We start from the raw sequence: 20,490 nt of genomic DNA, 5'->3' as shown, positions 1-20,490 counted from the left end.
CTGGGGTAATGGACATTAAAAGTCCTATATCAGATGGGCACTTTGTCCACAGTTTTTCAGGAAGCCCAGCCAATTCCCCCTCCTCCTTTTCATTCAAACAAGTGTTGATTAGCCAGGGAAGCACATAAGGGTGTGCCCTTAACAGCTACACCACTTCCTCATAGCTTATTTAGTCACTTTTCAATCATCTTCTGATTGCTTCAAGCAAAAGTCTGAAAAGCTTGAGAAAATTTTAATACGCCAAATGTATTAGAGAATCCATATGTCGTAAAGTGTTGTATTATTACTATCTTTCACTATCTGTCCTACTCCATCCCTGCTTCTGAGGCTTGGCAACGCCCATGCCTCACACTTTGACAAACATTTCTGGAAGATGTGTTCTTTACTACATATGATTCTATCATCATTTAATTTGACTTTCTTTCCAAAACGCTTCTCAATTTCCCAGTTCACACATCTTCTGCATGTGTTACTGGTTCTCCAGTTTTTTCTCTAGTTAAATATCAATCTAAAAGCAACTTCTTTTTTGTTTTTTTTCTTAGCATTCAACTTGCTCAAAATCACTCTTTCTTCAAAGTCGCACTACTAATTTTCCATAGTCTCCAACAACTTCAACCTTTCAACCTGTATTTTTCTTTCATTCAGGCAATCATTCATCAATGCCCAATTGCATCTCACACACAGTCTCCAAAAAGGAGTCTTTCTATCACATTGGTCCCAATTTATCCAAGCACTCCACGCAACATTCATATACCATTTTCAACTCAAGGTTCCTGATAGAACAATCCACCAATCCCTAAAAAAACTCAACACAAAAAAAAAACTGCTGGCAAATTAATCAGAATTTTTTCTTTGTTTTTAAATTTAAAGAACTCAATCTCTCAGATTTAGCTCACATATAGACGTTTGTATAATCTTATAACACAACCAACCAATTATTCTTATTGAATGTATTATTGCAATGTCTTAGTTCACAATTTTGCTTCTTCTAATTCCCGAAAGCATGTTCTGTCGTTTTTTTTCGAATTTCTCATGAGGGCTCGACACTAACATGCACTAGTGTGGATCAGTTTCTGCCCGCAAACAGATTTCTCTCTTTTCCTCTCATTTTTATTTTTCAAAATTGTTTCTGTTTTGCGGTGCAAATTGGATAGACCAAAGTCTAGCAAATTTCTTTGCCCTAAAAGTTGAGGCAATTTTCATCATTTTAACACATGCGCACACACGCACAGCTCTCGCGCGCGAAAGGTAGGTCCCGGCACCAATGATTCGTCACAGGCTGGCTATTTCCTGCAGTCGATCATGAGCTGTTCCCTCCCACGCACACGAGGACAGCACATTCTAATTTTTTATTTATCTTTTAGAAGCAATTTGCATTTCTTTACCACTTGATTTGCAAAATTTAACTTTAATGTGCACACAATTTGATCTCTGGTCATTTGTCATTGGGCATACGAACAGCATTGTCATACTTCTTGAATGGACAGGAGCTCTAATAATTAAAAAAAAAAAATCTAATAATCTGACAATGTTTTGCTGTATGGACATCTATTATTTCTTTCTCTGTATGAGCATGAGCGGTCACAGGGGAGGAAGCTTGTCATGCTGAAAATTGGACTTTTTCTCTGCCTCCTCCTCCACCCTTTGATTGGTTTTGTTTTACATGACGACACACTCTTGCCAAGTGTCCCCGTTTTCCACAGTTCCAACAGTCCAAATTTGATGTGGAGTTTGAATGGCATGTTGGCCTCTACCTCTTCCTCTGCCCCTTTGGGAACTTTGGAAGAAGACTGTTGTATCTTCATTTAGATCATTATCAGCATCATCTAGATGAACTACATCAGAACTTTCTCCTTTCTCAATCACTTTGTCAGCGTCTCTGGCCCACTGCATGGTTGTTGTAACACAAGCAGTGTCCGCTTCCACCAAGTGTTTCCTTACCCAGTTGCCTAATTCAGGAGGGAAACCAGTGAGGAGCGCGTTTTTAAGATGTTGCTGATAAGCACTCTCAGCTGCATCATTGAATGGGATGCCACTATTCAACCTAAATTCTTTTTCACATCTTAATTGAATGGCGACCTCATCACTTTTTATCTTTCTATTTTTTGTCTTTTGAATTTGTTCTCTTCTCTCATGTGAAGCTTTCAACCACACTCTAGCACAATGCACTTCTCTCTCTTTTCTTTCCTTTCTCAATCCCTTTGGCTTCCTAGACACACTCTCCTCCAAAAGTTCTACCACAACGTTCCACATTTCAACTTTCAACTTTCCTTGTACTCCATACTTTTTCTTACACTTCGGCATGTATCGCATACAATTAGAAAATCTACTCGCCATGTACTTCTCATCTCCTTCAAGAGCAAGAGATTTACCATTTTTATTTCCCATCTTAGGTATTTTAGGTTTATACAATTTTTTTTCAATTTTTTTTTCTTTGAGGATCCTCAATGCAGGTTTAAATTGACCTTTCAACAAATTACTAGCCTGTGTTATTGCCGTGGATCAATGCTAGAACTGCTATTTAGTCAATTTATCCTACCAGTCACACTTTCAACCACACAAGTTTCTTATCCCTGCCTACACGAAGTCCTCTTTAAAAAAAAAGAGCTGCTTCATCGGGAGGGGGGACTCTATAACAGCCCCTCTTTCCCTGGGAACTAAAGACAACAGTCCTGTTACCCAGCCCTGCCAACGCGAAGTATTACTTTTTAGAACAGTGGTTGTCAAATGGGGGTACATGGAGGTACTCTAGGGGGTATGTGAGATTTTACAAACATATATAAAACAGTTTGAGAACCACTGCTCCAGAAGAGCCACTTCATCCGGAGGGGGACTCTACAACACCCCCTCCTTCCACAAGACTTAAGATCTTCTGTCCTGCCTATTTACTTGTACTTCTCCCTGTGCACTTTTCCATTTTACGCGTTTCACAACAACACAATCACACAACTTTAGGGCTTTAACTTACTTGTCCCCTGGTTCGTTGCACTGCCGGATCCTGTCACTCCACCTCTGTCAGACGAAGGCAGACCTAAGATGCTGGCCCAGCGAAGAATTTTCTTCCCGGGTCTTTCTTTTCCAGGTCCTCCTAATAGACGCTGGCTTGTCGACAATGCAGCATGTCGTCCTCCGTCGGCCAGATGGCGGGTATGAGAGAATCCGGGTCACGGCACCAAAGAAGGTTAGAGTGGTGCTCACTCTAACTTATTTTGGAAGAACCACACAGGAGACAGTATGCCCTTTAAGCACTTGCAAGTGGAGAATTTGCTCGTTACTTTAGGTACAGCAATGTTCGAACAAAGTCTGCCTTTGGTCTCTTGCAAGAGCATATTTATTGAGAACAAGTAGGGTGAGGGTGACATTGGACATGTTTGGTGGTGACCTCAGCAACTGATTAATCAGTGCGGAGGGTCCCAGCTCATTGTTTTACAAGGTCGTGGAAACAGGAACTAGTGGAGCATTTTAGATGACTAAGCAAGAATGTTTCCACACCATTTGGAAAGTTTCAACAACTGAATGGTTAAACTTTTCAGAGTCAAGGAAAGGTAAAAGGTTTAAATAACGTTAATAATTCTAGTCTACATTCCAACATAACCATACGATCAAGATAATCTGTAAACCCTAACAGGCGCCATCATTGTTTACATCGCTACGCATGTCAGATTTCATACGGCCCGCAGCTTCGGTCTTATAATGTATTATTTATGGCCCGCCTGCACTGTCAAACTGAATTTAAAAAAAATCATGAAACTTGAAATTGTAATTCCTCCTTTTACCAAAAGGTGGCAGCACCACTTTAATAATAATAATAATAAGTCTGCAGCCGTGCCACGAACACCTCACCTCATTCTGCCATGGCGACTGCAAAGAAAACGAGGAAAGTTGACATTGAGGGCCGTCGCTTTCAAGAGAGATGGGAATTACAATACTTCTTCAATGAAAATCAAGGCAATTGTGTTTGTCTAATTTGTAAAGGGACGGTTGCCTTGTTTAAAGTGTATGTAAAAGCACCTTTAACATGCTCTAAACACCACTCAGAATGTTCGATTATATTCACCTGTATCCAAATAATATTATAGAATTTGAAATAAAATTGCATTCGTGAGCCAAATGCAGTCAATTTGTGTGTATTTCTCGATCGTCCCCGCCCCTGTCATGAACCGCTCCATTCTGGATCACGTGGTACCGTGACGTAGATGATAGGACTCCCCCCCATTGTTTACCGATTGATAGCGCGAAGAACCACACATTTTCCTGGTGTTTTGTCTCCAATACGTCACATATAAATTTAGTTTACAAATTGGTGTTTAAACGTCTGTTCCACGATGGTGAAGGTTTGTGTTGTCAAATTTTGTCGCAATACGCACAAAACCCACAGTTTACATCGTTTCCCAGCAACGGACTCTATGCGACGACAAGTCCAAACAAAACGAGCCGATTTTAAGTCAGTGATGCAGTTTAGTGGGGCCTTATCTGGTTCCAGCTCAGAGTATTGGCTGATCTTTCTGGTCATCTTTTCAAATTCTTGACAACATGAAGACTCCACAGTAGATGTCATCACAACACATTGTGTACACGAACACCTAGCAAAGTACAATTTAAAATGACACTTTCGAAGTACCCAAAGTTAAACTTACAAATAAAAAAACATAACAAATAAAACTTACACAAGAAGAGCCCTAACGTGTCAAATGCAAAATGTAAACAAGGACCATGTGAAAATTAGGTCAATGCAATCTCCGGTTAGAATATCGTATATTTTTCCATTTTGCGCGTAGGTATTAACAAGTAGAATAGTTTTAAATTATTCACAATTATTTAGGCAGTTAATTATGGGATATTTTGTTACGAACCAGTCAGTATTTCCAAGCCGATCCGCATTTTCCTGACCATGGCCCTGCCCACGACCACGATGATCGCCATTTTCGGTTTGATTTTTTTTCCCGTTGGGGTACATCTCACTGGTTCAAATTGGCACCCTTGTACCCCAGGAAAGAAATCATACTGTTCTTCCTTTTTATCTGAAGGTGAAGAATCATCTGAGGGATATTCGTCAGACGACATTGCTTCCGCTGCTGTATCCACCATTAGGTTTACATGGGCTAAGTAACTCGGCAACGCTCGGCATCCTATAATCTACGTCACAGTCACTTCGGCAATTTCCAGGATGAACTTCAACGATCACATACAAACCGTTGATTTTTCATCGATTACTCCTCAATTCGCAATTTTATTCAAAAATGAACAACAGTTTCCTAAAATACAAGTCCATCTTTATCGAATACATTTTGGGACCCCATAGTGTCTTTTACATGCCCTTTAAGGATTTCAACCTAAAGAGACACTACCAGACTAAACATGCTAACACATACGACAAGCTAACAGGGAGTGACCGTGCTGATAAAGTGAAGCAGCTCCAAGCTGAACTGGCATCACAACAGCGATTCTTCACGGGGCTGTGAGTCAAAAGTAAATATTACTAAAGCAAGCTACGAAGTGGCCATGTTAATACTGTTGATGTTATGAACCTGTAGACGTGACACAAACTATTACTTTCTGAAAGATATTGTAAATGATGAGCAAAATTCACTTGTTTTAAGTTTTAATAATAACAGACAACTTTGCATTACTTATAACTCCTGTTTAAAATGTTCATGAGGCAAAAATAATTTTAAACTCATGTAAATTTAAGGTATTTCATACGGTTTGTTCAATGTTATCTGACTCTTCAGATATGAATGAAAGGCAGAATTTGTGTTTTTAGATTTGTTCACATCTGCCTGAGTGGCTTATATTTGGTTATTTTGTCATTTGAAAAATAAAGACAATTGTGACAATGAAAATTGATTTATAACAGTGTGTATTTGCATTAAATTTTAGTCATTAAAAAATGTCCGAAAAAACTATTGGCACCCGGGCCCCTTCACTGTAACAAATCTGGCCCTCCTTGCAAAAAGTTTGGACACCCCTGCGCAAATGGAATTGTTAGCAAAATAGCAAACGTTTCCAATGAATAGGTAATGTGGGAATCGGTTCTCAACAAGAATCGGTTCTCAATTTCCTTTCCTTGGCGTGATTTGGGACAGAATGTTTATTCTTTTACTGCTTGGAAATGTAGGTCCGAATATTTTCCACCCGTCTGGAGCAGTCACTAGAATGACGAGTGTACAGTGAGCCTTTGGAGGATGAATGCTTTACTGGCCTAATAAAATGAATGTATTTGAATTCCCCATAAAATACGGTTCAAAGTTTATTATTAAATATTTTTTTGAGTGCATTTTCATCTTTTATGAGTCAAAACTTTTCATTTTCAGTTCACAGCCAATCTAATTTTTTTCTGAGCAAAAATGAAGTGACAGATTTCAGAGTGACTGTCGGGGAAAATTTGACTAATTGACACTGATTGTATCTATGGACTTTGTTCGCATGCATATTGCCGACTGAGACTGAGTCTCGGTTAAACTACTGCATTGCACTTTATTTTGGAGTCAGCCAGTCCTCCTTCAAGCATCTCGTGTTAGTCCAAAATGCTGCTACTCGCCTCCTAACTGGAAATCGTACGATAGCAAAACCCGGTAACACTTTATAATAATGCTTATAAAGCATTAACAACACTTCATAAACAATGAACATAACATTTACGAATGTTTGTGTCAGGAATGAGTTGAGCCAGGGCGACCAAATGCAGCTTGAACCAGGATTTATTGCAGGGAAAAGGAGTTGGAAGGGAGGCAGGTGGGGAACGAACGACACAGACGGGAGGAAGACTCACGGCCAGCAAAACAGACAGACTGACCGACATGAAGTCCCCTTGGACAAGATTAAAATTCTGACCGTGAGCCTTCAGACAGACCGAGGGAAAACCAGATGACACGAACAGGAACACTGGGCACGAACAGGAATGGACACAACAGTAGACACCGACAGGGAGAAACACACGGGCAGGGCTTAAATACACAGGGTAACAAGAGGAAGCAGGTGACAGACATTACGGTAACGAAAGGGGTGTGGCTGAGCGAAGTGGCACGGGCGTGACAGTTTGTGAATGAGTAAGATATTGTCCGTTAATATTATATTATGTAAGTTGTTAATCATGAGTAAAACATTAGTAATGTATACTTTTGAAGCATTAACAAAACTTCGTAAACAATTAACTAATGGTGAACGTAACATTTACAAATGTTTGTAAATGAGTTAGATATTGTCTGTTAATACAGTAATCCCTCGCTAAATCGCGGTTCGTTTATTACGGATTTTTTTTCCAAATTAAGAAAAATAATTCAAAATAAAACTTCTATTTTGGGGAATTATGGCACGAAAGTTGCCCACACGCCAGCAGAAGCTAGGGAGTGCCCACACAATTGTAGTGCGTATACTTATACCTTTTTATAAAAAAAAATATTATAATAATAAGAGTTCTTAAAACATATTTACAGTGTTGTACCTTGTCATAGAAAAATTGTTATAATAGTAAGAGTTCTAAAAACATACCGTATTGGCCCGAATATAAGACGACCCTGATTATAAGACAACCTCCTCTTTTTCAAGACTCAAGTTTGAAAAAAGACTTTTTGAACACCAAATTTAATTTATATGCTGAAAATAATTACATCTGAAACAAATGATTATAACAATATATTCGAGAGAAAAAGCATGTTATTTTGCCTCGTTCAAATCATGCAAAAACTGTCTATCACATCTTAATATCTGAACATTTAAATATGTAAACTTAAGTGCAATCACATTTGTAAATGAATGGCTTCTGGTTTTTGAAATGTAAATAAACCAATCTACTGTGATAAAACAACAAAATTGCAATCACTGCATTAACCATCAAAATGAAGTCTAACTGTAACTGTAGTCTTGAAACAAATCTGAATAAGGAAAAACATTGCAATAAAATATTAATAATCAACCCCGTGTTTTTTGTCTTCCGGGTTAGAGTAACGCTGGCGTCTGGATTGTTGACTGCCGCTTCTGGCCCGAACCGTGTCCGCTATTTGTTTTGTGTGTCCTGTTTTAAGTGTGCCCATTTTTTCTTTTATTTTCCTTGCCTTTTCACCTGCCCACCGCGTATCTCTGCAGCTCTGCTCGCACCTCTCTGTTCCCGCTCCCTCGGACGACGAGCTACGCTAGCCAGCTAGCCAAACCACCACCGGACCCTCCTACCTCCCGTCTCTGAGCCTGTAGCTGCTCGATCTTGGCTCGGCAAACAGCTTTAACCCAACTTTCTGGCCACTTGGCCGGTGTCCTCAAGGGGAGCACATGCTCGCTGCGAGCTCGCTGGTCATGGCTCGGCTGTGTGCCGCCATGACACACTGGGGCTTGCCGTTCGTGCAGTCGGGGTCGACCAACACCACCACCCACCCCACCAACATTACTACTTGGTCCACTGCTGCTTCCATGCATTTCACTGCCTACCAATTTCTAGCTAACCAGCTACTAACCACTTCTAGCATTTTATCTGGATTATTCCCAGCTGCTGTCACGTCTCATCTCTTCCACGAACTATCACTTCTGCTACTCCGGGCTTCTATTCCACCAACTTCTCGCCCAATTGTCTACACTGCTGCTGATCTTCATCACCTCAACTACAATCAACATCTCCCTGCTGCTGTTGCCTCAGATGCCAGCAAGGCTGGGATCCTCCGCCGTCGCCGCTACATCCACCGTAGCTCTGGACTATCTTTCAACCGACATTTCCCTGATGGCTCACCCATCCCTTCTTTCTGGACTACCTCTCGCCCCCCCGTCACCCCCACCTCCCGTACTGCCAACCTCAACAATCTCCGCTCCCCCTCCCGCTCCTTCATCCATCTCCCTCACGCTGCTCAACTGTCACTCCCTCTCCAACAAATCACCAGTTATTTTTGAACTACTATTGGACAATAACTTGGATCTGCTCTTTCTCTGTGAAACATGGCAACAGCCCCTGGATTTTTTTACTCTCAACCAAGCCACTCCGTCCAACTACAGCTACATCGCCAAACCCCGCCTCTCTGGGCGAGGAGGTGGCATTGCTGTCCTCCATAAGCAGTCCCTACCCATCACTGAATTGGACCTCAACCTCCCATCTATTTCATCCTTTGAATATCTCGCTTTTCCCCTCCCCAACTCTACTACTGCTGTTCTCATCTACCGCCCCCCAAAGTCACATCCGTTTTTTCTTTCTGAACTCTCTGAACTCCTCACCATCGTATCCTCAGTCTCCTATCGCCTCCTACTCATCGGTGACTTCAACATCCACATCGACCAGCCAACTGCTCCACTGACGTCCGACTTCATCTCCCTTCTGGACTGCTTCCATCTCACCCAGCACATCAACTTCGCCACCCACACCAAAGGCCACACCCTGGATATAGTATGCTCCTCCTTTCCTCTCACATCCAACCCCCGTCCTCTCGCCTTTCCACTGTCAGATCATCTCTGCATCCTCTTCTCCGCCCCTCTACCCTCGCCTCATAATTCCACAAAACGCACCATCTCCTACCGCAACATCAAGACTGTAAACCCAATCACGCTTTGCCAGCTCTTATCATCGGCCCTTCTTCTGACCCCACTTCTTCCTCCCCTGATGACCTCGCCACCATGCTCAACAACATCCTTTCTGACTCCTTTGATTCCCGAGGCCCCTGGAAAACTTCCTCTGTTACATTCACTAACTCTGCCCCTTGGTACACCCCGGAACTTCGCTCCATGAAACAAACTGGCCGTCAACTCGAACGCCTCCACGAAAGAACCCGCCTCACTGTCCAAGCTGAAACCTTCAAACAACACATCTCCTCCTATCGTCATGCTCTTCTTCCTGCCAAATCTGCTTACTTCTCATCTCTCATTAATAGCACCAACCGGAACCCCCGAATACTGTTCTCCACCACAAATTGCTCCAGCCACCGGCCACCAAGCCACCCTCCTCACCCGCCCTCTGTAACTCCTTCCTTGTCAACTTTAACAACAAAATCGCCCAAATCAACAGTTCTCTGACCGACACCATCAATAACTCCTCCTCCCCCACCTCCCCTGCTCTCCTGCCCCCCCCCCCCCCTTCCTGACCTCCCGCCCTTCCCCTCTCTCACTGCCTTCTCCCTTGTCGACTCCTCCACCATTCTAGACATCATCACCGCATCCAAGACAAGCACCTGGTCTTTCGACCCCCTTCCAATGACCTTAACTAAGGCCTGCCTCCCTGTCCTCCTCCCTCACCTCACCACCCTTTTTAATCAGTCTCTATCCCTTGGCCACTTTCCCACTGTCTATAAGCTTGCAGCCATCACCCCTGTCCTCAAAAAGCCCACCTCGGACCCAGTCAACCTCTCCAACTACCGTCCCATCTCGAACCTTTCATTACTTTCCAAAACCCTTGAACGCATTGTCTCCGCCCAACTCCACACCCATCTCCAGTCTAACAACCTCTATGAACCCTTCCAGTCCGGATTCCGCCAACTTTACAGCACTGAAACAGCTCTTGTTAAAGTCACCAACGATCTCCTCATTTCTGCAGACTCTGGTGCCCTCAACATCTTATTACTACTCGACCTTAGCACAGCCTTTGACACTGTGAACTATTCCATCCTCCTTCAAAGGCTGCGCCAACGAGGTGTTGAGGGCACTGCACTTGACTGGCTCACCTCCTATCTCGCCAACAGAAACCAGTTCATCTCTCTCTCCGGCCACACATCCATCCTCTCCCCAGTTACACAGGGGGTCCCCCAAGGCTCAGTTCTTGGCCCCCTCCTATTCATCTGTTACCTCTTTCCCCTTGGTAATGTCATCCGCAAACTCAATCTGGACTTCCACTGCGATGCTGATGACACCCAGATCTATATACGCACCACACCAACCCAAAACCCTCCCCTCACCCACTTTGAAACCTGCATCTCTACAATAAAAACATGGCTGACCCACAAATTTCTCAAACTCAACAGTGACAAAGCAGAGCTCCTCCTTTTAGGCACTAAATCCTCCCTTAATAAAACTGGACCCATCACATTCACCATTGACTCCTCAAGCATCACTCCCTCCCCTCTGGCAACCTTGGCGTTATTTTTGATCCTACACTGTCCTTCCACCCTCATGTTAGCTCAGTTGTTAAGACCTCCTAGTTCCACCTCCGACGCATCGCCAAAATCTGGCACTGCCTCTCTCTCCCTGCCGCTGAATCCCTCATCGACGCCTTCATCTCATCCCGGCTTGACTCTGTACTCTTCTCACTGGAATCACTGCTCACTCACTCCATAGACTTCAACTAGTCCAAAACTCTGCTGCCCGCCTCCTTACCCACACCCGGTCCCGTGAACACATCACTCCTGTTCTCCACTCTCTTCACTGGCTCCCCATTAAGGAGCGTATCATCTTCAAGATACTCCTCCTCACCTTCAAAGCCACTTACCTATCCAACCTTCTTGTCCCCGACTGCCCCAACCGTCCCCTCCGATCCTCCACTACTTCACATCTGACAGTCCCAAAATCTAAACTCAAATCCTTCGGTGACAGAGCCTTCTCCTGCACATCACCCCGACTCTAGAACTCTCTCCCTCAGTCTGTCTGTGACTCACCCACACTCCCCATATTTAAGTCCCGTCTAAAAATTTACCTCTTCTCTCAAGCCTATGACCTCCCCTACCCATAACTGGTTTCCTCTTCTTAATTTTATCCCATTGTCTCTTCCCCGTCCCCCTCCCCTCCTGTATGTCTTTGCCTTGTTCCCTGTAAGCATATTTGGGTTTTTGAAAAGCGCTATACACATTTAATGAATTATTATTATTATTATTAATGCAAACTGCTACCGCTATTGTTGGGGAGCCTGAGGATGGTTATGCTCTTTTCGCCCCCGGGTGTCAGTCAGAACACAGGAGGGAAGACGTGGTTCAGTTTTAATTGCTTTGCTGAATTATTGGCCAAAAAAGTAACAGGCACTGTGGCTCATAGGGGCATACAGGCAAACTGGCAAAAGGGTATAGGCACATGTTTGGTCGTAAGGATGTGAGCGCAGGTGTATGGTGAGTCTTTGGGTGTGTGAATGTGATTCTTGTGTGTGTGATTATTGTATGAAGCGTGTGAAGGGTATGCGTGCGTGCGTGCGTGCGTGCGTGCGTGCGTGTGTGTGTGCGTGCGTGTGTGCGTGCGTGTGTGGTTCTGCAACAGACAGAAATACAGCACGTAAGTCAACGCTCAACTTCTGACGTCACACAACACTAATAGACGGCACACATTACATAACTCACTGCGCGTAATGGTTCCGCTATACTAAATAACCATAAATAAAATACTCTCGACAACACACCAAACATAAGTCATCGAGACAACAAAATACATTTGCTGGCGACCGTTAGTCGCCGTGCCGCTGCATAACGGCTTCTCGTATGATGCGAGGCAAACTTAAAGGAGCGCGCTGGAGCTGTCAATCAAACGGCGCGCACACAAAGCAAACCACGATTGGACAATCGGCACAACAGTGGACAGTAGTAACAATGAAATGTAAATACTCACTTCATGTCAAAGACGCACACGATCACAGCAACATACAAAAAGTCAAAGTCAAAGTCAAAGTCAGCTTTATTGTCAATTTCTCCACATGCCAAAGACACACAAAGAAACCGAAATTTCGTTCCCCCCTATCCCACGGTGACAAGACATGGCTCACAACAGACAAACAAGTAAACAAGTATAACAAAAGCGTGCTGAATAAATAATGAATAAATAACACAACAATAAATAAATAAATAAATAAATAAAAAGGAGGAGCAGAAAAAAAAAGGAGCAAGTGCGCGTACAGCAGACATTCCCGAAAGTAGCGCAACAGTGCCGCACGCTACGCAGAAGGGGGTAGCGAGTTCAGGGCCCTAACAGCCTGGAGAAAGAAGCTGTTGGCGAGTCTGGTGGTGCGGGAGCGCAGGCTCCTGTACCTCTTCCCAGAGGGCAGAAGGTCAAACAAAGAGTGAGCCGGGTGACTCACATCTCTGGCAATCGAGGTTGCCTTGCGGGCGACATGGGAGGTGTAAATGTCCTTCAGGGAGGGTAGCGAAGCACCAATAATCTTACCAGCCGTATTCACTATGCGCTGCAGGGCCTTCAAGTTCTGTTCAGTGCAGTTACCACCCCAGACAGCGATGCAACTGGTGAGGACGCTCTCAATGGTGCCACGGTAAAATGTAGACAGGACTGCCTGAGGAGCACATGCACGCCTGAGCTTCCGCAGGAAGTACAAGCGGCGCTGAGCTTTCTTTGCCAGTGACGAGGTGTTTTCGGACCAGGAGAGGTCCTCACTGATGTGCACCCCCAGGAACTTGGTGCAGCTCACCCTCTCCACCACAGCACCGTCGATGATCAGCGGCAGGTGTGTTGTGTGACCCTTCCGGAAGTCAACAATCATTTCCTTGGTCTTATTGACGTTCAGCAGGAGGTTGTTGTCCCTGCACCACGTGGTCAGAAGGTCAACTTCCGACCTGTACCGAGTCTCGTCGCCCTTCGTGATGAGACCCACCAGAGTCGTGTCGTCAGCAAACTTCACTATGCGGTTGTCGCTGTAGGTCGCAGTGCAGTCATGCGTCAGCAGGGTGAAGAGCAATGGACTGAGCACGCAGCCCTGGGGGGCTCCCGTGCTCAGCGTGATGCTGGCGGAGATTTTGTCGCCAACACGCACCACCTGAGGCCTCTGACAGAGGAAGTCCAGTATCCAGTTGCAGAGGGAGGTACTGAGGCCCAGCTCGTCGAGTTTGCAGATGAGTCGCTGCGGCACAATGGTGTTGAAGGCAGAGCTGAAGTCCACAAACAGCAACCTCACATATGAGTCCTTTCTCTCCAGGTGGGTGAGGGCCGAGTGGAGGGCAGAGCAGATGGCATCCTCAGAGGACCGCTTGGCACGGTACGCAAACTGGAAAGGGTCAATGGTGGGGGGGAGAACGGACTTGATGTGCTCCATGACCAGCCGCTCAAAGCACTTCATGATGATGGGCGTCAGTGCCACAGGGCGGTAGTCATTGAAGCAGGACGGTGCAGGTTTCTTTGGCACAAGAACGATGGTGGCAGCCTTGAAACACGAGGGGACGATGGCCTGCTGCAGGGAAACGTTAAAGATGTCCGTGAAGACACCCGACAGCTCCCCAGCACAGTCCTTCAGCGCTCGACCCGGGATGTTGTAAGGGCCCGCCGCCTTACGGGTGTCAATAGCGGCAAGCGCCCTCCTCACACCGTCGGCAGAGAGGCGCAGGGGCTGCTCGTGCGGGGGGGAGTGGACTTCAGTGGGCAAGTGCTGTTCTGGGCGTCGAAGCGAGCAAAGAAGCGGTTCAGATCGTTCAGCAGACGGACGTCGCCCTCACAGCTCCTCGGCGCGGGCTTGTAGTCCGTGATGGTCTGAATGCCCCGCCAAAGGCTACGTGCGTCCTTGCTGTCCTTGAAGTGGGTGGAGACCTTGCACGAGAACGCCTTCTTCGCTTCTTTGATGCCTCGGGACAGGTCGGCCCTCGCTGTCCTCAAGCCAGCCTCATCCCCCGCTCTGAAAGCCTTGTCCCTGGCCCTCAACAGTCTGAGGACAGCCCCCGTCAGCCACGGCTTCCAGTTCGCGCGAGTGACGACGGATTTTGAGCAAGTCACATCATCGATGCACTTTGTGATGTAAGAGGTAACAGAGTCAGTATACTCCTCTATGTCCGTCCAATCGTTGTAGGTGGCTGCCTGCTTAAATAAGTCCCAGTCAGTGGTGTCGAAGCAGTCACGAAGTGCATCGGAGGCACCCTCAGGCCACACTCGAACCTGCCTCCGAACCGGCCTGGATGTCTTTACCAATTGTCTGTATGCGGGCAAAAGCAAAACGGTGAGATGGTCAGAAAGCCCCAGATGGGGGAGGGGGGTGGCTTTGAAAGCTCCCTTTTGCGCCGAGTAGACTAGGTCCAGGAAGCTGTCTCCACGTGTCGGAAAGGGAACATGCTGGTGAAGCCTCGGGAAAACAGACTTCAGGTTGGCATGATTGAAGTCTCCAGCGAAGATGGTGAAACCGTCAGGGTGCGCTGTTTGCTGTTCACTGACAGCCTGGTACAGTTCACCAAGCGCCGCGATCCTGTCTCCTTCGATGTTGGAAAGCGGGATGTATACTGCGACTAGCAGAATCGCGGTAAATTCCCTCGGCAGATAAAAAGGACGGCACTTAATGATCACAAACTCCACAAGCGGCGAGCAGTGCTTACATACCACCACAAAGTCCCGGCACCATTCTTCTCGGATGTAGACGCATATTCCACCTCCACGCGACTTTCCCCCTCGTACAATGGCACGGTCCGCCCGATAGCACGCTAGCCGCTCCAGATGCACAGCAGAGTCCGGAATGTTGTCACTCAACCAGGTCTCGGTGAACACGAGCACACAGCAGTTCCGCACCGTCCGGTTCGTAGACCTCAGCAGGCGAACGTAATCCATTTTGTTGTCCAGCGATCGAACATTCGCCAGAAGAATGGAGGGCACCGCCGGTCGCGCTGGGTTGGCCGCCAGCCTGGCCCGGACGCCTCCGCGCTTGCCCCTCTTTTGCCTCCTCGCACACCGTTTCCGACGGCTCCCAACCGGGGGAGTAATAGCGGGTGAGGTCGGCGACGTTTCAGGACGTAGCAGTCCGAGCGCCTTTAATGTCGACGCTTCAAAGTCCAGAACGCCGCAAAACCCACTCCTGCCGATGTCAAGCAGAACCTGCCTGCTGTACTTGTAGCACGGACGAGACGAACACACAAGACTGTCGGACGAACACTCATAAGACGAACAAATCACCGTACTGACGGGACAGAGAGTGGCCGCTGCGTGTGCACGCGCCGCCATCTTGAATAGTATACTCAGTCGATACCAACAACCTTTAACTTACCGCTGCGCAGAAGTGAATGGGTATAATGTCTAGACCCCGAATGTAAGACGACCCCCACTTTTTCAGTCTTATTTCAATGCAAAAAACATCGTCTTATAGTCAAAGTCAAAGTCAGCTTTATTGTCAATTTCTCCACATGCCAAAGACACACAAAGAAACCGAAATTTCGTTCCCCCCTATCCCACGGTGACAAGACATGGTTCACAATAGACAATCAAGTAAACAAGTAAACAACAGCGTGCTGAATAAATAATGACTAAATAACACAACAAATAAATAAATAAGAGGAGCAAAAAGGAGCAAGTGAGCGTACAACAGACATTCTAGAAAAATAGCGCAACAGTGCCGCACGCTACACAGAAGGGGGTAGCGAGTTCAGGGGCCTAACAGCCTGGAGAAAGAAGCTGTTGGCGAGTCTGGTGGTGCAGGAGCGCAGGCTCCTGTACCTCTTCCCAGAGGGCAGAAGGTCAAACAAAGAGTGAGCCGGGTGACTCGCATCACTCGCAATCGAGGTTGCCCTGCGGGCGAGATGGGAGGTGTAAATGTCCTTCAGGGAGGGGAGCGAAGCACCAATAATCTTACCAGCCGTATTCACTATGCTCTGCAGGCCCTTCAAGTTCTGTTCAGTGCAGTTACCACCCCAGACAGCGATGCAACTGGTGAGGATGCTCTCAATGGTGCCACGGTAGAATGTAGACAGGACTGCCTGAGGAACACATGCACGCCTGAGCTTCCGCAGGAAGTACAGGCGGCGCTGAGCTTTCTTTGCCAGTGACGAGGTGTTTGCGGACCAGGAGAGGTCCTCACTGATGTGCACAGCCAGTTGCAGAGGGAGGTACTGAGGCCCAGCTCGTCAAGTTTGCAGATGAGTCGCTGCGGCACAATGGTGTTGAAGGCAGAGCTGAAGTCCACAAACAGCAACCTCACATATGAGTCCTTTCTCTCCAGGTGGGTGAGGGCCGAGTGGAGGGCAGAGCAGATGGCATCCTCAGAGGACCGTTTGGCACGGTCCGCAAACTGGAAAGGGTCAATGGTGGGGGGGGAGTACGGATTTGATGTGCTCCATGACAAGCCGCTCAAAGCACTTCATGATGATGGGCGTCAGTGCCACGGGGCGGTAGTCATTGAAGCAGGACGGTGCAGGTTTCTTCGGCACAGGAACAATGGTAGCAGCCTTGAAACACGAGGGGACGATGGCCTGCTGCAGGGAAACGTTAAAGATGTCCGCGAAGACACCCGACAGCTCCCCAGCGCAGTCCTTCAGCGCTCGACCCGGGATGTTGTCAGGGCCCGCCGCCTTACGCGTCAATAGCGGCAAGCGCCCTCCTCACTCCGTCGGCAGAGAGGCGCAGGGGCTGCTCGTGTGGGGGGGGGGGGAGTGGTCTTCAGCGGGCAAGTGCTGTTCTGGGCGTCGAAGCGAGCAAAGAAGCGGTTTAGATTGTTCAGCAGACGGACGTCGCCCTCACAGCTCCTCGGCGCGGGCTTGTAGTCCGTGATGGTCTGAATGCCCTGCCAAAGGCTACGTGCGTCCTTGCTGTCCTTGAAGTGGGTGGAAACCTTGCACGAAAACGCCTTTTTCGCTTCTTTGATGCCTCGGGACAGGTCGGCCCTCGCTGTCTTCAAACCAGGCTCATCCCCCGCTCTGAAAACCATGTCCCTGGCCCTCAGCAGTCTGAGGACAGCCCCTGTCAGCCACGGCTTCCAGTTTGCGCGAGTGACGACGGATTTTGAGCAAGTCACATCATCGATGCACTTCGTGATGTAAGAGGAAACAGAGTCAGTATACTCCTCTATGTCCGTCCGATCGTTGTAGGTGGCCGCCTGCTTAAACAAGTCCCAGTCAGTGGTGTCGAAGCAGTCACGAAGTGCATCGGAGGCACCCTCAGGCCACACCCGAACCCGCCTCCGAACCGGCCTGGATGCCTTTACCAATTGTCTGTATGCGGGCAAAAGCAAAACGGTGAGATGGTCAGAAAACCCAAGATGAGTGAGAGGGGTGGCTTTGAAAGCTCCCTTATGCGCAGAGTAGACTAGGTCTAGGAAGCTGTCTCCACATGTCGGAAAAGTAACATGCTGGTGAAGCCTCTGGAAAACAGACTTCAGGTTGGCATGATTAATGTCTCCAGCGAAGATGGTGAAAACGTCACGGTGCGCTGTCTGCTGTTCACTGACAGCCTGGTACAGTTCACCAAGCGCCGCGATCCTGTCGCCTTCGATGTTGGAAGGCGGGATGTATACCGCGACTAGCAGAATCGCGGTAAATTCCCTCGACAGGTAAAAAGGACGGCACTTGATGATCACAAACTCCGCAAGTGGCGAGCAGTGCTTACATACCACCACAGAGTCCCGGCACCATTCTTCTCGGATGTAGACGCATATTCCACCTCCTCGCGACTTTCGTACTTATATTCAGGCAGTACGGTATTTATAGTATGTACACTTGTTGTCACGTCTCGTCCCCAACTGCTCCACTATGTGTCTGTTGTCTTGGTTTCTGTCTGTGTGCTCGCCCCTCCCCTCCTGTGTGCCCATGATCAGTGTGATTGTTCCCACCTGCCTCTCGTTACCTGTCGTGTATAAAAGTCCTGTCTGCCCCTCACTCCCTGTCGGATCATTGGTTGCTGTCGTTCGGGATTGTCGTACTGTCTTGATGCCGTCATGTCCTGCTGTCTTCTTGTTTCACGTCCCGGTCAGTCAGTCAAGTTATTGTTTGTTAAGTCATGTCAGTTTGCCTTTTGAGTTGCTTCAATAAACCCTGGTCCAAGCTGCACTTGGTCGTCCTGCTCCATGCTCCACCCGACCGTGACACTTGTACCTTGTTATAAAAAAAAATTATAATAATAAAAGCTGTTCTAAAAACATATTTACAGTATGTGTTAAGAATTTTCCGTGTTATGTTATTCAGTCGTGCTTTGATTTGGTCCTTTATTTTGAAGGCCGTTTTCAGGCGATAACACTTCCTGTTTCACGTTCGTGTACATACATGTTACAGTGGTACAGCAGTCATTGACGATGTAAGTGGGTCTCCTAACAAAAGAAATGAATGATCTCATATGTCTAACCTCTAGGACAATGTAGTATTGCTCCAAATGTTGCTTTACATTCCTTTAGAAGTCCGTTTTTGCGTGTTAGCACGATCACGAATTAGCATCTTTCCGCTAACTCGTTAGCCTGCCCACATGTTACACGCACACACGTATAATATTTATATTTTCAATATTTATACAAAAAATGCTGCATGTTAGTTAAATTATTAATGTAACATTTACATGTTTGAAACACTTATTTAATGTCTTCACTGGTTTCTTTTATATCAAACAAATTGTTTTAGGTTATTCACCTGACATGTTTCGGCGGTTTCTTCCGCCTTCATCAGAGTCTCTGAAGTGAAGTGATCAAATAAGGAAAAACAAAATGAACTTAGTACAAGTACTTATTTAATGTTCTAATAATAAAATATGCACTGGTTTCATATACATTTATTGACACAAGAAAAACGTACAGATGAGCGGGTAACCCTACTACGCGGATTTCACTTATCGCCGGTGGTTTTTGGAACCAATTATCCGCGATAAACGAGGGATTACTGTATTATATCATGTAAGTTGGTAATCATTAGTAAAACATGAGTAACATAAATAAAGGGACCGTTACAAAGCATTAGTGTAGATTTACTAAATTATGATCAATTTATTAACAAAACATTTATAAATGTTTGTAAATGACATACAGTCAAACCTCGGTTTCCGAACGTCCCGGTTCTCGAACAAATCGGAATTCGAACGAAAAATTAAAAAAAATTTTGCTTCGGTTGTCGAACAAAATTCGGAGGTCGAACCTTGCGAGATGAGCCGAAAGGACCCGAGAAAACCCGACCGCGCGGCCCTGATGCCAACTGACTCCGTTCGTTATTGTATTTTCGTTACTTTGAGGATCGTATTAACCCCTAATCATGCCTCCAAAGAAACCAAGTGGGAGCAGTAAAGCCATCCTAAAACACAAAGACGCTCTTAAAGCAATGCGACAGTGAGCGCCCGGCGCGCTGCGGTTGCGCGATCGGACCAAATTAAGCTCCCTGCGCACTGAGGTCTACTTAAATTTTGGAAAGTACATCAGGACTTTAAAAATATTTTCTAAATTTCAGCGACGGCTCTGTCACAATAATGCAACCAGCGCGGTGCAGTTGTGCGGTGCAGTTACGCGGTCGGCGGCGCGCTACGGTTTCGCGTTCGGCGTCTCACTGCAGTTGCACGATCTGACAAAAATGCGCAAATGTAAAAATGCTTAAAAAAGGCGTTTTTTTAGTCTTGGAACGGATTAAAATTTTTTCCATTATTTGTAATAGGAAAAGTAGATTCGGAATTCGACCGATTCACTTCTGCTGCACATCTTTAATTTTGTAGGAAAGGACCAGTGAGTGTCGGTGGAGGCAAGCGCCCCTCTTTAGTCTGCACCGATTGATAAGGATGTTGCCAGTCGCAGTGCAGCGCTGGCACCGTGGCGTCCACTGCTCAACGCCCGGCTGAAGCATGCTAGAAAGCGCGAGGTTTCACCATTGCTACATTCTACTTCATGAAGTATATATTTGTTTGGCTTGGCAGCAGGCAAATCTCCCTTGCTTCCAAACTTGGAAATGTACTTCTAGC

General features: G+C 46.4%; 2 protein-coding genes across 5 annotated transcripts in view; both read left to right on the top strand.

Moving 5' to 3' along the window:
* Positions 1–20,490, top strand: part of coq9 (coenzyme Q9 homolog (S. cerevisiae)) — a 108,869-nt gene that overhangs the window by 4,885 nt on the left and 83,494 nt on the right. The gene's annotated exons all lie outside the window — the stretch shown is intronic.
* LOC137839523 (uncharacterized) lies at positions 8,627–18,614 on the top strand. The gene has a single exon (XM_068651064.1). The coding sequence runs from the start codon at positions 8,627–8,629 to the stop codon at positions 9,698–9,700; it is 1,074 nt and encodes a 357-aa protein (XP_068507165.1). The 3' UTR covers positions 9,701–18,614.

This window comes from Syngnathus scovelli, chromosome 6 (genome assembly GCF_024217435.2).
Source record: "Syngnathus scovelli strain Florida chromosome 6, RoL_Ssco_1.2, whole genome shotgun sequence".
Classification (NCBI taxonomy): Eukaryota; Metazoa; Chordata; class Actinopteri; order Syngnathiformes; family Syngnathidae; genus Syngnathus; species Syngnathus scovelli.
The sequence above is the reverse complement of the archived record's forward strand: the minus strand, read 5'-3'. Positions and strand labels throughout refer to the sequence as shown.